The sequence below is a fragment of the Cyprinodon variegatus genome, unplaced genomic scaffold (genome assembly GCF_000732505.1).
Source record: "Cyprinodon variegatus isolate N-32 unplaced genomic scaffold, C_variegatus-1.0 Scaffold1210, whole genome shotgun sequence".
NCBI lineage: Eukaryota > Metazoa > Chordata > Actinopteri > Cyprinodontiformes > Cyprinodontidae > Cyprinodon > Cyprinodon variegatus.
The window spans coordinates 71,280-88,196 of NW_015151663.1; the positions used below are offsets into that span (position 1 = coordinate 71,280).

The following is a 16,917-nucleotide window of genomic DNA, read 5'->3' on the forward strand; positions in this document are numbered from 1 at the left end:
TTTCTTTCTTTGCACAGGTAAACAGCACATTTCTTCTTCTACGCTTGCATTATCGGCAGAGCAGACGCTCTGATGATTGAATGATTGAATATCAGGACCAAATTGAATTGTGGAGCTCAGCGATAAGGGGTGAAGGAATCCCAAGTTTCTTCATTATCAGAGTTGAGTTTGGTCTTTTTTGTTAATATTTGTATTGCCTTCTTTTTGGCAGCACTTTACAGATTCCTTAAGGGGTTTAGGTCAATCAAGTGATACCGTGGGAATTACAGGAGCAGCTACACACAAAGAATACCACAGTTGTTGCATAAGTCCTGGACACATTTGTGTGGTGCTACTTGAAGCACTGCCTCTATGCCCGTACCATAGTCCATATGCTTTTCTTCTCCAAATTCTGAAATGGGTTTTTTATGACAGTTTTTTAAGTCTAAAGTTGTCTACCTTGCTCATCTACCTATTAGTCTACCTACCTATTTACCTACATTCGTCATGACTCTACAAAGGTAATAGAGTGGATAACACATACAATCTCCTTTTTTAACAGAAAAGTTAATAACAGGAAAAAAACAATCATGAAAAATTAAAACAATCATGACAAAAATAAACACATATCACTCATTATGTAACATCTCTATGATGTAAATTATTGATGTAATCCACTTTCTATTCATTTTCTAAAGTACCTGTTTTACTCTAGGCCTTTCTGTATTATCTGGATTTTAACATATCCCTACAAGAGCACAAATATGGGCATCTTCACATTTAAATCTAGACTGTTGTGGTTAGCTTGACAAGAAACTGACTAAAATATTATCTTGGGTTCAATTCCAGTGCATATTTGCAGAAATAGTTTTATCATCTGTGGTGAAATGAGCCCTGGGATGTCAATTTAGAGCCCTGGTTTGTCAGATCTATAGGAAATGCTGATTACGGAAGCAAAATGTGTATTGCTTTACTATTAGACCTACAGTGACATTCTGATGTCATATAAATGATATTTGAAATGCAAAGTTATAATTTTCAAAAACCAGTAATATCATGTATAAGAGATGCGTTCAAACTTAAATCTCAATAGGCATTAGCTTTCACTCTAAACTCAGTTTTCATTTTCAGAACCATGACCAAAGGAGTGGAGATATAATTAGATCTATCCCTAAGGAGCAAAAAGAATTGCTTCTCATTATTGATTAGTGCTAAGCAAATAACACAACATAAACTGGCTAATTTATGCTGATGTTAACTGCTGTTTGAATCAGGAGATTAAATGAGATTTATGGAAAGCAATAATTCATTATGTGTTATCAGTTAATGAAAGTGAATAATGAGGCAATTCTTTACTGGCTGCTGTTACAAGAGTGGTTGTTCATATTGAAAGCACAAATATATTTGAAAAAATACTTAATATTCAAACGAGTTTTATATTTTTGTGTTTTCTCATTTTAAACTAAAATCAACACTAATTTATAAAGCTGTACAATATTGGTCAAATCATTATAATTATGTATTCTTTGATTTGTGTAATTGCCCGCTTTGATGGCTTCTCTTCAATCTCATCAGTAAAAAAAACTCTCAAAGTAATGATGCTTTCTTTTTTTGCTATTGCTTTTAGGTAAAATTATTTCCAGTGTTTTGTGTGAAGTGATATGAACAGTCTGACGGTAGCTTTTTGAGCTGCTTTTTTACCATAAAAGGGTAATAAAGCACAGACAGAAACTGAACTGATATTCTTAGTCTAACCCTTTGTTTTCACCAGAATGCTTCCTTTTACATGTACATTACAGTTCTTCTGATGCTTTTTCCCTGTGGTTCTCCAGAGGTCTCCCTCCCATTTAATGACAGTTATCATAGCTGTCTGCGGGTAGGACATCCCTCTGCCATCTGCACTCATTTAGAAATGCCTGAGACTGGCAGAGAGGAAGTAAGCTGGAGGAGAATGCCATATCCTACCATTAATCATGTCATACTGGTCCCCTTGGTCACTGAGTGCCTCATGAGTGAGATACCTCTGAACATTTCTGTGTCTGAGGCTTTGATGTCAGAGAACAGTGCTTTTACCGTACTTCTTTCTATGTTTTGCTCATGTATTTTTCCAGTAAGTACAACGTTACTCTACCATCTTTCTGAACATCTTTATGCTCCTCACAGTCTTTTAGCAAAGCACTGTGGCTAATCTGAGCATCAACAACTTTATATACAGTATATTGTGGTATTGTTTGCCCAGTTAAGGCAGATGAAACAACACGTTTGCCCCTCACTTTTCTAAAATAAAAGCTGGCTTCTTAGTTTCTTAATCTCACTCTAACACACTTATAGACATTGAGCCTCATGCAAGAACCCTTTAAATCAGCAAAGTTGTTCTTAAATCGTTTGTATGAGTGATTTAGGAGAAAATGTCACATTCAACATTTTTCTCCTATTTGTAATCCTCTCTCAGCTACAAACTAATTTTACAGGTGCTCCAGACTTGATGGAGTCTTATGCAATCAGTCAGGTGTTATCCAAACCAAATTTTTTACTAAATTACTACAGTTTTACGTAGAAGTAAGTATCTGTTTTATTAGGGTACATAATTATTAATTCTGCAACTTTGCAGTTATAAAGTACATTTTATTACAGTGCCGTAGGACTAGTTTTCCCTGCAACTGGAGGGTTGTCAGTTCAAGTTCCGGCTCTGGCTTTCAGTGACATTGTGTCCATGGACAAGACACTTCAGCTGCATTGCCTACTGATGGTGGTCGGAGGGTCTGGTGGCGCCAGTGTACGGCAGCCAGTCAGTGAGCCCCAGGGCAGTGGTGGCTACACTGTAGCTTGCCACCATCAGTCCCTGAGTGTGTACATGATTGGATGTATGACTAAATGTAGTGTAAACTGTTTGGTCAAGTCCTCTGACTTGAAATAGCGTTATATAAGTTCAGGCCATTTACCATGTTTTTCTTATGCTTTGCATGAGAGAGATAAAGAGTGCAATGAAGATTGCAGGGGTGCTCTGAAGACCTAGCCTTTTCAATGGATAATAAAACTAGATTTTGCAGAATGCTATGTCCTGTTGGTTGATGGTGAAAGCATAGTAAGCATTCACATCATATGTTGCATCTCTTGCCTCCATCAGTAGTTTTCATTGACTGTTTTCGGATCAAATTATTTTTTATTATTTTCTATCTTTTCTTTTTACTTTTTCTGCTATGGCATTTATAGCTCTTGTGACTTTTTCTCCATTGCTTGACTTTTACTAGTCCTTTCTTTCTAATGCTCCGCTCTCAGTCAGCAGAACCTCAATCCCTGATACTGTAAAGTTTTTCATCTTTGTTTGTCATGCATCTTATGTGAATTAACACCTTCTGATAAGCATGGAAAGTTTTACCCTTAAATCAGTGGTTTCCAACCCTGGTCCTCAGGGACCCCTGCCCTACATGTTATACATATGTCTGTTATCTGCAATCAAGTGCTAGAGAAGCCTTTTGATCATTCATTCTGTTCTGGTGTGAGTGGGAACCACTGCCTTATATGAAATTATTGGGACAGTAATTATTGCAAATTCACATGTCTGGGGAACTTACGCACATGTGGACTTCATCAGGTTTATGATGATCACTTACTGAAGTTAAGAAATTTTTTTTGAATATTATGTGGAACACTCCTAGGAGGCCACATTAGAAAAAAAAAATGCTCGAAAGAAAGAAAGTAAAAAGAAGTGTACGGCAAGAAAAATTAAAAATTACTACATGAGGCCCTCTGATGCCTTTTCCACTGTTTTCCATTTAGTCATACAGTATTACCACTTTGAACAAAATGATTTTGGTAGAATGTTATGTAGTGTAGCCCCTTGTTAGTTAGTTAGTTAGTTAGTTAGTTAGTTAGTTAGTTAGTTAGTTAGTTAGTTAGTTAGTTAGTTAGTTAGTTAGTTTGCTGTAAAAGCATGACAAACTGGAAAGGTTGAATTCTTCTAAAAACCCTGTAGATTAATTTAATTATTTGGCCAAATAATTTGGTATTACAGTTTTATGGAAAATAAAAAGTTCTCCTCTATTTTCATTCTTTACAGGAAGCAGCACCATCTTTCTTTGTTGTCCATCTGTTTACCCTGCAGCCTCCCCCTAATTGTCAGCCTGAAATGTGAAGGTGGTAGGGTGACTCCATTGCTTCTGCCCTCCTCTGAGCCAAGAAATTACTCATCTCTTTCTCTCAGTCCTGGAGAAAGCATTTTAATAAAGCTGGAATGAACCAAGCTTTAAGTGCTTTATTTTCATTTCTCTGTGCAGCTGGTACGATAATGTGCACTTCTCAAATATTTATGGAGGAACCCGTCACTGTGTTCACAGATCCCAAGTGAGATGGAAAGGAGAGAGCGAGTCAGGGAGAGAGGCAGATAGATTTAAATGTCACTTTTATGAAAATGTTTCCTCTTGGTTTCCCCTGGACCACCACACAGAAGTTTCCTTTGGTGAAATAAGAGATGTATGCTGATCTATTATCTGGAACTTTGATACACAAAACAAGTAAGATAAAAACCCATGCCTGGAGTTAATTAAAGCATTACATGGTTCTAGATTTTAATATACATTTGTAATTTACATATGTTTTATTAAGCTGTTGCCATCCCTATAGCCCTATAGCTTCTTGCTATATAATTTAGTTCCAATATAAGGTGCATTTAGTAACTGAACTGCCTTAAAGGTGAAGTTGCATATTTTTTCATTGTTTTTAGATCACTATAAGTACAACATGTTTTTAACAGCTTATGATGTTTTACTTTAAATGTCTTTTTCAAAGAGTGTAGAGGTCTACTTTCTCCAACTATTTATAGCCCAGGCACATCTTCTTCATGTTTGCCAATAGTTTTACTCTGTAATTTGCTAGATGTTGAAATCCTGTGCTGGATAAGAGCCCAACAGATTTGCTTTCACAAGTGGACTATCATCGCTGTTGCCATAAGGTTCTACTTGTTAATTGTGCTTGAAACTTTATTTGAATTGGCCTTTGGGAAAGAAAAGCAATATGAATGGACATGGAGACAGAAAGGGAGGTGAGACAAGGCAGGGAGGAAAAAAATTGAAGGCAGAGAGAAAGGGAGAGGGGAAGGGGGAGAAAGAAAAAAATGACCAAAACATGGTTTAAGACTGATTCCACACCTGCAAGAAGAAAAAAAAAACACACAACACCAATCGTGACAAAAGAGGGAGTTGGTATACATACGCATGTTTAAAAACCTCAAACGCAAAATACATGAAGATTACACCATGGTATTCAGACCTACAGTATATGTTGTTGAAGATGTAGCTTAGTATTGAGCATAACTGTGTATCCATGAATGGCTGAATTGAAATACTTGTGGTGCATACACATGAGTATGCTTGTGTATATAGTATTTAAAAGGCTCAAAGCAGGAGAAGATGATAAATAGCAGGTCTGAGGGACCCAGCCCTGCACAGAGAAAACCAACTAGCACCCGCTGAAAGAGGTACCGGTTACTCGAAGGGAGCATATGGGGGGGGGGGGTTGTACACAAGCCGAGTACACAATTTTGGACTCTTCTTTCAGTCCAAACACTATTCAGTTTTCTTTTGAATCAGATGAAGAAAATTGTAGCACATCCCTGAGTTGATTTCTTTAGCACATTTACCCAGTGTTTGAATGGGTTCATAGTCGCCTGGTGAGAGAGGGGAGCATTTACAGTTGATACTGAATAAAAGGGACCCTAAGATGAACTCTTGATGGGAACTTGGTCACCAACAGGCAAGAAATGCAAAAGATCATTCGTTATTAGTTTTTACCTTTAAGAGATAGGAAATCAATAGTCCTACTTCAGGTTAGGATTCAATTCAATTCAGTTTATTTATATAGCGCCAATTCACAACACATGTCATCTCAAGGCACTGTACAGTTTAACCATATCATACAGTCAAATTGATTCAAAGTTTTCTATCTAAGGAAAAAACAGTTGATTGCATTGACTCATTGACTCAAGTGCAATCCCTCACACTAAGCATGCTTGTAGCGACAGAAACAGAGATACAAAAGGCAGCTGTCCCTATGTCCTCCAGCAGTTTAAGCCTATAGCAGCATAACTATAGAGATAGCTCAGGATTTTAAGCCTAGTCTTAAAAGTAGACAGGGTGTCTGCCTCACGGACCAAAACTGGTAGTTGGTTCCACAGGAGAGAAGCCGGATAACTAAAAGATCTGCTTCCCATTCTATTTTTTTTTTTTAGAAATTCTAGGAACCACTAGTAAATCTGCAGATTGAGAGTGATCTGTCATAATAAAAATTAAGGTTCCATAGAAGGAGATCTCTCATTGTCCTTTTTTAGCTGATGCAATATAACCAATGGCCATCTATTTTCTAATGCAGATTGCAAATGTTGATCACTAAAACCTGATGAACAAATGGTTTAATGGCTTTTGCAAATATGTTTATGAGGAAATGGCACAAGTAACAAACTATATTGGAATTTAGAGCTGAGTACTTTATGGGGAGAAATGAGGCTGGCTGAAAAAATATAGAAAAAAGATTACAAATTACAATAGCTCTCAAGAATTAAACTGAAAATATGATTCCATGGAGTTTTTTCAATCTTTATTAAAACTCACACCTAGAAAGTGAATTTAAAATGGCCACTGATGAATTAAAGCTCAGGAAACCCACTGACCATTGTAATTGTAACCTGGTTTGTTTTCAGGTTTGCATATTTTTCTGTGATTTTTTTCTTGTTTTGAATAGAGTCTGGTTCCATCAGATCGGTCAGTCTGTATAGCATCCTTGTGGGAATGTCAGCAGCAGAGGGATAGAGGAATTATGTGTTCAATCTGTTTTTCTTAAGTTTTAAAGGACACTAATTTATCTGCTGCAGATCTTACAGGTCATATCAGCAAACTCCAACAGCCTATTCCTTAAAGGGCATTATCTATATGCATGTATTTTGTAATGTCCTTGAGTTGGCACTGACTCCCACATATTTAGTGTGTTCCATTAAAGCTTTGACAACAACTGCAGCTTACATTTAATAAAGCCATTAATCAACTGTATAAGTTATTAACAGACAAAATGTGTTATATATTTAAAATAACTTACACAGACAGTTGTGCGGAAACTGTTTGTCCAATGGGAATATTGGTATCCCTTCTTTTTTAAATCGCTTTGTAAATGAATAGAAAGTCAGCCTTTTCCGATTGTGTCTGCTCACTGCATACACAGGCTTTGTGTTTGAGAAGTAGTACTGTCTGGTTTAGTCCAAGTATCACCTTTTTCATCTCACAAACATTTCACTTGCATAGAAAAAAAACCACACCATCTCACTACTGGCACAGTAAAATCGATGAAACATGAGGCATCAGTCTTTCGTGTTAATGAAAGAAAGATGGGGCATGAAGTTTATCGCACTGTAAAAGCCAATCAATTTGGCGGCCATCTGGATGTTACAATGGTAATGTCTTTACCAGTCAGTGCCGATATATGCCAAAACTTTTAGCACAAAGATACTGTATCAGGTTAGAGTATATTCTATCTGTTGTGTATGCAAGTCTAACACATAACAGGCTTTGTGGCTGTGACCTTTGGGTCGGGCTTGGGTTGGAGCAGAGCTGATTGGGCAGTGGGAGCATTCAGGTCTAGAACAGTGTGTTCCCTGTTGCCAAATGGGCCAGGACCACAGGGGTCTCAGCCTCCGAGCTGGAAACAACCCACTCACATGCCTCACAGACTATTGTAACTCCAATCTATGATGTAGATCTCCGCTTTTTCTGACTCTGTATGTATTTGTCTTCTTCAGATCTCTAGTACCTTGCAAAAATATTCCCTCTTCTTGAACTTTAACAGCCACTTATTTTGATACACATCTTTTGTAGTTTTATCTGATGGACTGACATAATTTTAGAGCATCACTTTGAAGTCTAGAATATAGTATAGTTCTGTGGTTTTTTATAGTTTTACATAGCTAAAGACCAACATTTTATTATTGCTCCTTAATGTACATAGATGTTTTGATCCACTGTAGTTCTGGATGTGTGTTTTAGTTCATTTTTCTACTGAAAGGGTGGAGCTCCTCTCCAAATGCAAAGTGTTTTGCAGCCTTTTATTAAACAATCATTTTTCATAAATCACACTCTGCTCACTTCTAGCCAACTTCCTAATAAATTAAACAAAGATTCATGCCTCTGATGAAGAAACCCCCCTTTCTTTTTATTATTCTGCCATGCCCATACTCCCATACTTTACCTTTGGAATTGTGTGTTTAGGGTGATATGCAGTGTTGCATTTGAAGAACTTAATTTTGGCTAAAAAGCCCAGCTAGCATCTCAGCATCTATAAACAACGGTGTTGATGGCAGCAGCACAGCTGATATTTGTTTCTCTTGGATGGTTCCACAGCCAAACAGGAACAGGCCAGATGAAGCTGCTATTATGAGAAAAATCAGAGAGAGCATACAGTAATGTTAGAGATTAAACAATCAAATTACTAGAATGAAAACTGGTCCCTATGTCCTCCAGCAGTTTAAGCCTATAGCAGCGTAACTATAGAGATAGTTTGGGATAACTTGAGCCATTCTGACTATAGTGTAAGCTTTATCAAAAAGGAACGTTTTAAGCCTAACCTTAAAAGTAGACTGAGTGTTCGCCACACGGGCTAAAACTGGTAGTTGGTTCCATAGGAGAGGAGCCTGATAACTAAAAGATTTGCCTCCCATTCCACTTTTAGAAATTCTAGGAACCACATCATGTGTGTGATGAGATATATAGTAATGTACCTGTAAAATTTTAAAAACAATAAAAAAAATACAAGACAGGCTGAATATGGATGTTTTAAAATGTAGTAAACACAAATATGTTATAACAGCTTTTTGTGCATTGCTTGGAAAGTAGTTGGTTTAAATCAGATTCTAGTTTATTGCTGTGTGGAAAATGAAAAGCAGAATGCAATATTTTTATCCATTACAGCTGTGTATACTAGAAAGAATAATAACTACTCTTTTATTACATTTTATGGGGCATTACTTGCATTAATGGATGTTTTTTTTTTATACTTTCCCCCACTTGGCTCAGACTGATGTTATTTTTTTCCAGCTTTGCTACAATATTCTAACATTTACTCCTTAAAGAGGAAAAAGAACCTGTATCCATTTTAATGACGAGTGATTATTCTTTTTTTCCAAGCTGGTGCGTTTTAACCCTGCCGATACGAATCCGCTTCATCTCCACTTAGCTTTTAATTTCCTGCATGGCTTTGTTGTTTGCCATCTGATCCCCAGACACCTCGAAACCGTTAACACTTGCACATCTCTCTAATGTTGCAGATGGGACGCCACTGAGTGAGCTGTCCTGGCCCTCTTCTTTAGCAGTCGTAGCCATCTCCTTCTCTGGTCTCTTCACGTTTGTCTTCCTCATGTTGGCCTGCCTTTGCTGCAAGAAGGGAGACATTGGCTTCAAGGTGAGCTCCCTGCTGCACACATCTGGAAGCATGAGTGTTTTTTTTGATGTAAAAAATAACGGTGAGCATAGTGCTCACAAACACAGATGGCGCAGACAGATGACCAAGAATTCCCTTTGCAGATTCTCCATCGTGGAGTCCAACAGGAACAACATAACTTCTTAGTCATGGAACAGAAAAACAGTTAGTTACTCTGGTTGAAAAAATCGGCCAGCTGTTTTCAATTTTAATTGTTTTTCATTTTCTCTTGTGATAAGCATGTTTATAAAAGTGTTTTATTAAATGTTTTAATCAGGAAAACATAGCATGTTTAAGCTACATGTCCAGATCAAGGTCCTTTTTGTTTGTAAGAATATTCAATAAGAATTTTAAATTTCTCTTTCACGCCTTTTAATTACCACAGCTTTAATGCTAAATATTGGACGCTACAGCCATGCTTTTAGACTAAAATGAACTAGTGCTGCATTGCTGCTGCTGTAAAAAAGACAATAAGAAATAAAATGAGGCCGACAGTTTAATAGAAAATCTACTCATGGGCATTAACAATCGATTTCCCAAATCCTGTGTCGTTCTCCTCCCTAACAGTCATGAAAGTAAAGACTTTTAGACATCTACTCACTGTGAACCTTTCAAATAATAAGGTAACAGTCACTGGTTTGATGTGTGATTAAGTAGGTTGGGGATGAGGTGGTAAATATGAGCACTGATGAGAAGGGGTGAAGCTTCACAGATGGGAAGAATTAGTGATAATGCCAGGATTAGAGATTAATGTAAACAAGTCAGTTACTTTGCCAGAATCATGACAATTTCATTATATGTAATGTAAGTCATTTCCCAAAAGCCATAACAGGCTGACACATTATTTCTGTTGTCTTTGCCTGTAAGTGAGTCTGAGTCATATTGTGTCAAATTTATGCACTAAACCAAGCAAGAGATCAAGGCTAATTGTAAATGACACAGTCTTAATGCATATAGGGGAATACAAAGTTGTAAAATATCTGAAGCTACTAAATATGCTGCACCCAGACTTTTAAACTTCCCCTTTAATGTGTTGCTCTTACGGTGAATTACCATTTAGACATCTTTAAGTTTTGTCAAGTCAATTTGTTCATGCGTTTTAATGGCTTACTTCCTTTAGCTTTAAAGTAGATAAATTATAGTCTCAACTATAGCAGTAGAATTTTCACTCAAGATCTAAGCCTGTAATCTAACACTTAGTGAAAGAACACTGGTCTGTTTTTGATATGGTATGCTCATTGCGCATTTCATAACAAGTGGCTGCTTCTTAACAGCTTAGAGAGTATAGACATGGATGCCCTAGTTGGGAGATCATGCGTTCCAAACAGAAATAATGTTGTTGTTTTTTTTTTTTCACTAAATTAATTACCATCATTACTTTTTTGCTAAAATGTTAATTCTGTGCATGGTGAAGAGCTTCAAATGTCACTGCTACAGCCTGGAAGATATATGCAGCTAGTTGCTTCAACCTAAAATTACCAGTTGTAATTGTGAAAAAATGCTTTTCTGCCAGAGTTTTAAAAAGGAGTTAAAGAAAAACCTCCCTTCAAAATAACTGCTCTCAAACTAGAATGCTAAGCCTTAGACCAAAGCTTCATCAGAGGTAATCAGTGCTGTGCCATGTAATTGAAGTCTTCACTATGCTGTCAATGAGCCATTCAAGTCATCTAGAGTGTTATATCTGATTTACAATGGGTGATAGGGAAGGATCATGCTTTGCTCATGATACTTATGAAGTCAGTTCATTTCCTGTTAATTTTATATTTCCTTCTCATTCCTATACATCTGAGTGAACTGATCATTTTGATTAGGGGACTTTTATATGAAAAACAGACCATTGTGTATATGTTGAGTTGAAGCAAAGCTACTCAGAGATGAAGGAAGGTGGGACGAAAAATGCATTAAATTGTTATTTGTATTTCTTTTCTAGCTTTTTGAAGAAGTAGAATGATAATAGTGGGGACTTCATAGATTTGTTAGACTGCAGGAAGAAATCTTACTTTCTTGGACAAAAAATGGGAGAGGAAGAAATAATGTTTAATCCTTCCATGTTTTTTTTTCAGATTAGACTCCCCTAACAAAAAATCATTAGTGCTGTTGATTGCCTTGGTTCTGGAGAAATGTCTTGGTCACGTGGAGGATGTGAATTGATTAAACTTCAGCTGGTTTCAGGCAAAATAAAGGAGGATACATCCATTACTACTTACAAAGTCTTCCAGTGTATCTTACTGTTCCAGATATGCCGTGCAGTTATTACTAATAAGTATTTTGAAAGTGTATAGGTGTCCTGCACCATTGACATCATTAACCCACTGCAGTCCCTCGACCCCCCACGCCCCCCCAACACACTGAAAAAAGCTAAATTGGTATATTTTGAAATTTGACTACAGTAGCAGCCATTCAAAATGGCCATTCCAAGTCAAACACCAGCCGAATGGCAGCCCATTTCTCTGCAACTCCCAGCTAAATCCCCTCCAACTTCAAGCCACTGGAGTGGCCCCTCTTGGATATTTTTTTTACTCTGGCTCCACCCCTTCACTGGATTACAGGGTCTGCCCAGGAGATACAGCATCTCTTTAGATGTTAATGTCCACAAATCATGACGGAAAGAATATTTTAGTACAAAGATTGATGCTTAAAAAGGAATTGTAGGTGACCAGCCAAGGGCCCATTAAGGAAGGTGGGGAAATTTTGAATGGCTACTACTGTATGTTTATTCAGTCAGAAATACATTAGCTTGTTGTTTGTGCAGCTTATTTTCATCATATTAATTCTATTAGTGGATACCAAATGGGTTGTATTACTTCACATCATTTTAATGTCACCTAATTAAACCTAACATGCATGTTTTCCTGAATCATTAAAAAAACATAACACAAAAATGTGTATCTCTTTAAGCCTCCAACCACCGTGCTTGACTGCAATGATGGGAGGTTAAAAAATCTCCAGAGCTCACTTTTACATAGTGTCTTGGCATGTAATTGTCACTTACAGACGCTATTTTGTAATAATGCCTGGATGCAATAAAAATAAATGGAAATATAGAGTTTGTTGAACTCTACTAAATCTTAACTGGAGACATGTATTTTGGTAGGATTAAACTGATTTAGTCATGCATTATCAAAAACCATATGTGTTAAGTATGGTAAATGATCTGACCTGCTTTACTTTTAAAGTTCTTGGAAGATTTGTTAGTGCACATAACATCCTTTTTTTTGAAATACAAGGAAATAAAAGGTTTAAAAACAAATTTACAGAATCCAGTAAGCTAAAGATAGGTTGACAAATGGTCAATATGTTTGGCCAATCCTAGGGAACTCAAAATCTCCTTGGGGTTTAAATAATATAGGAGTAAGCAGTATAAAAAAGGTTGTTTCTCTTTGTTTTGACCAGCCTTGTTTCTGGTTGATCATATTAAAGTGGAGCTATCAATTACTACAGCACATCATCTCTAAAATGAACATTTGGCCAACAAACATTTGCCTCTGAACGACTCAGTGTTTTGTTAATGGACGCCTACAGGGAACCTAGTCAGAGCTTTGAACAACATTTTACCATCAATGCAGTTACTACTGAATATATAATGCATTCATATAGCATCAGGAGTGACAAGAAATACTTCAGTAGTTCCAACACTTTATCTGATTTGACCATGACTCATCAGTCAAACGCTTTTTGGTTAGGTGCGCTTTCTTGTGGGCCTGCCCTGTGGTAAAAGCTCCATTATTATTCTCCCTTATTGTGTTCCTACTGGAGCGTGCAATGTGTGGCTGGATATTAAGTGCTTTCTAAACTGAAGGCTCTCCGGGGATTTATGCACTGCTGACTCACAGCCAGGTGCTCGCTTTCACACTTCACTCCGGGGAGAGTGGCAGATGGTCGTCTTGAATGAGAAGTGCACCTACACACATTCCTATGCACACATGTTTAACAGCAAACACATACATAGCCATCCTGATAAATTAAATATTAGTCCAACCTCTCTTTACTATCTGGTACTAAATCAGTTTTCCCCTTTATTTTAACTGCATATAACTGCTGTTACCCCAAGTTTTATTTCATGATTGGTTCTTGAACTATAGATACCCAGAGGACCATTAAGTAGCTTTATGTACACGAAGACAGCCCTATAGCCTGATCTCCTGCAAAAAAAAAAATAATAAAATGAAAATAAAATAACATTTATTACATAGACTAAAAATATGGAATGATATAGTTATATTTTAGGGTGATCATGTGGTTAGATATTGACCTTTGGACATGAAACAGTATCTGTTACAAAGATGTCATTATTAATTCTTTTGTGATAAATCATAGTAATAAATATTAAAATACTAAATATAAAAATGCAACATTAGGATTTCAAACACTTTTTTTATTATAAGGATGGACTATATCTTCTTTAACAATCCTATCTGCAATGCAGCCACAAGGTTGCCTCTTTTCCTCTGTTGCAAAACCAGCTTCAAGTAGATATTAAATACCATATTTTATGGTAAACTGCCTCTTGCAATCAGTATTGCTCTTTGAGAATTGGATGCATTTTGGGCTTACAGTAGTTTGCATAAATTTACATAAATACAGTTATGCTCTTCCTCTAAATGCATAACTAGCACCTTGTTAAAACTTGGGCTAACTATATCAGCACAAGAGGCTGTTTACTTGACAGCATAATTTGGGAAGCAAATTGAAATGATTTATAAAAACAAAGTTGTGTGTTTTGCAATTGAAAATTGGTCACAGTCCAGCTGTGAACGAGCTTAGTAGTATACCCTGAGAAGTGTTTGTCACAGGCTAAATACAAGAATCTTTAGAATAGAATAGCTATAATTTTTAAGTAAAACATAATACCACAAATTTAGCATATAGTGCTTCAGATAAGACAATATCCTAATCAATATAAGGATATAATATGTAGAAAAAGGAAATCCACCTTAGAAAAAAGTACATAACTGTTTCCTACTCACATCTCAAAAGTGAGTTCTTGATAAGCATATTTTTGTGGTTTCTATGATTAATCTCTCAATTGCACCAACTGAAATGTGTTGGGCACATACAGTAGTAATATCAACAAAGGCCTAAAGGGGAAAAAAGGGCTGTGTTATATATTTATTATATTATAGAATTGCAAACAATTATATAACCCTAATCCGAGTTGGAAAATAAAGGTGCTGTCAAGGCTGCAATTGAAAAGCAAAATGAAGGAATAAAGTGTCTGTAATTTCTCTTAAATGTGGAACATATGAGAAAAGCCTCTGTTCATTTGGGCAGTAGGATATAATATTTGACAAGCAAGCTGACGTAGCATATGAGAACCCCTATGGTTTGATTTAAAATGATCCAGAGAGATTTAAGATGATGCTGGGACATCCAGTATATTCTATCATATGATATATGACATCATTTGATGGCTGGACTGCACAGTGAACAAGGACACTGCAGTGGAGCGAGGAGCAGGAAGATTGGTTGTAGAAATAAATTAGACACAACACAAGGAGGCAGTAGGTGGGATTTCTGGTAAGAAGGAGCGGCACAGCTTTTCACTGCTACAGCTGGTTGTGTGTGCGTGGGGAGAGATGCATACATGTTTGGGGTGGGGGTGCAACGTGAGTAAAGGCCATTTTACCGCAATGACTAAATATGTATAACTCTAAGTTTAAAAGGTTAGTTGTACTTTAGGTAAAATAATATACAGCTTCAGTTTTGGTATAGCATGGCATCATAAAGCAGTGTCTTGTGAGAGTATTCATTACCCTTAAAATTATCCACATTTTTCATGTTACAACCAAAAGCCACAATAATTTGGGGATTTTATGTAATAGACAAAAACAAAGCAGCACCAATTTGTGAAGTAGAAGAAAAATTAGGGTGGTTTTCTATTTTTTCACATATAGACATCTAAAAAGTGTGTTGTGCATCTGTTTTTATCTTCGTTTACTCCTTTACTCTAACATCACTTATATACAGTTAGTTTTGAACACTTGACTCAGACGTTATCTACTTGTGCCACCAGTTCCTGTATGCAATTTTAACTTAGTATAAAGGCATTTATGTTCAATTCAAAAATACTTTATTGATTCCAAAGGGAAATTAAATGTTGTTTTTACTCATCAGGTTTTTAAGCGAATTGTTGCAAAATGTTGATAAGGCAGGAATGATCTTCTGTAACCGTCTGTCCTGCTTTCTGTACTTGAACTGCTCCTCCTTTGCTTGGTTCGTGACCTCACATCTCTGTAATTGTTCTGCTGGAACTTGCTTTGCAGCTTTTTACTGTATATCTCCTTGCATTCTCTCATTTTGACCTTAAGTTGCTTCTTTATACTCCTTAATGATTCCCTGTCTCTCTTCCCAGAGGCTCCTTTACTCTTGTTGATCAGTTCATTCAAATCACTGGAATGAATTTGGCTCTTGTGTCTCTACCTTAGCAACAATGGAACTGATCACCCACAGTATGAGCAACAACAGAAGTAGGAATGTAAAAGGTTAATAAAATGCCACCATTAAACCCTGGGAAAATACTATGAATAAAGCCAACTGCCAGATGTTCAATATCTTGGTTGCAGAGAAGCATTTTCACAGAAACATGTGATAGAGTCAGAGATATGGTCCTGCAGAACTGTTTCAGTAAAACACATAATTCTACATTGCCAGTATATTGGCTTGGTCCTTGCTAGGGCTTTGAGTTCTTTTAACTTGTTTCCTAAAGTTATTAAATTACCCATGATGATTTATAGAAGAGATGGCTTGTTTTTCCCTGTCCTCTCTCTTATCCTTGCTCCTACTCTGCATCCTCAGTGCCTCTTTTTCATTGAGCTTGTACATGCAAAAGTTATTTAAGTATTAAAGAGATTAGAGAGTATTAAAGTATTAAAGAGTAAGAGATGTTGAGAGTGTCCGCTTGAGAGACCTGAGCCAGTCCTAGGTCTAAAAAAAACCAACTCACTATGGTTAATATGGCTATATATCATAAGAAATATCCAAAAAGAAAAATACTGGCAAAAATCCTTTCAGTTGTAAAGCATTAAACATCAGAGGCAAAAATACTGTAAAAAAGAAATTCTCCTCCATAAACTCAGGAACAAAATTTGTCTTAAAAAAGAACATTAGAATATTGCTAAAAGAGCTATTCTAAGATGCAGCTACCCTAAGCAACACAATTATTTTGTAAAATAAAGTGGGAGCAGCATCATTGTGTGGAGATGCTTTTCTGCAGCGAAGAAAAAAGAAAGAAGTTGGTTTGAGTCGGAGGCTGTCACAAATTTGAAATGAAAGTTAGGTGTCACCTCTAAACTGGGCAATAGCCCTAAATATACAACCAAAGCTAAAACAGTGTGGCTTCAGTGAAGGCATTTTATGATAGAAGAACCTCAAGTCCAGACATAAATATAATTGAAATTCTGTGGAAAGATTGTTCAGAGCAATATTTCACATAATCTGATAGATATTCAGCTGTTTTATATTGCCTCTCTCAACATGTCCAGA

The 16,917-nt window shown here is 36.6% G+C and overlaps 1 protein-coding gene across 2 annotated transcripts in view; it reads left to right on the top strand.

Annotated features, from left to right (window-relative positions):
• The window catches only part of LOC107102144 (serine/threonine-protein kinase LMTK1-like), a 39,256-nt gene that overhangs the window by 3,907 nt on the left and 18,432 nt on the right, over positions 1-16,917 (top strand). For both annotated transcript variants that reach the window (XM_015401325.1, XM_015401324.1), the window contains exon 2: positions 9,284-9,417. In XM_015401325.1, the coding sequence (XP_015256811.1) occupies positions 9,284-9,417 (134 nt within the window). The remainder of the gene's footprint in view (positions 1-9,283; positions 9,418-16,917) is intronic.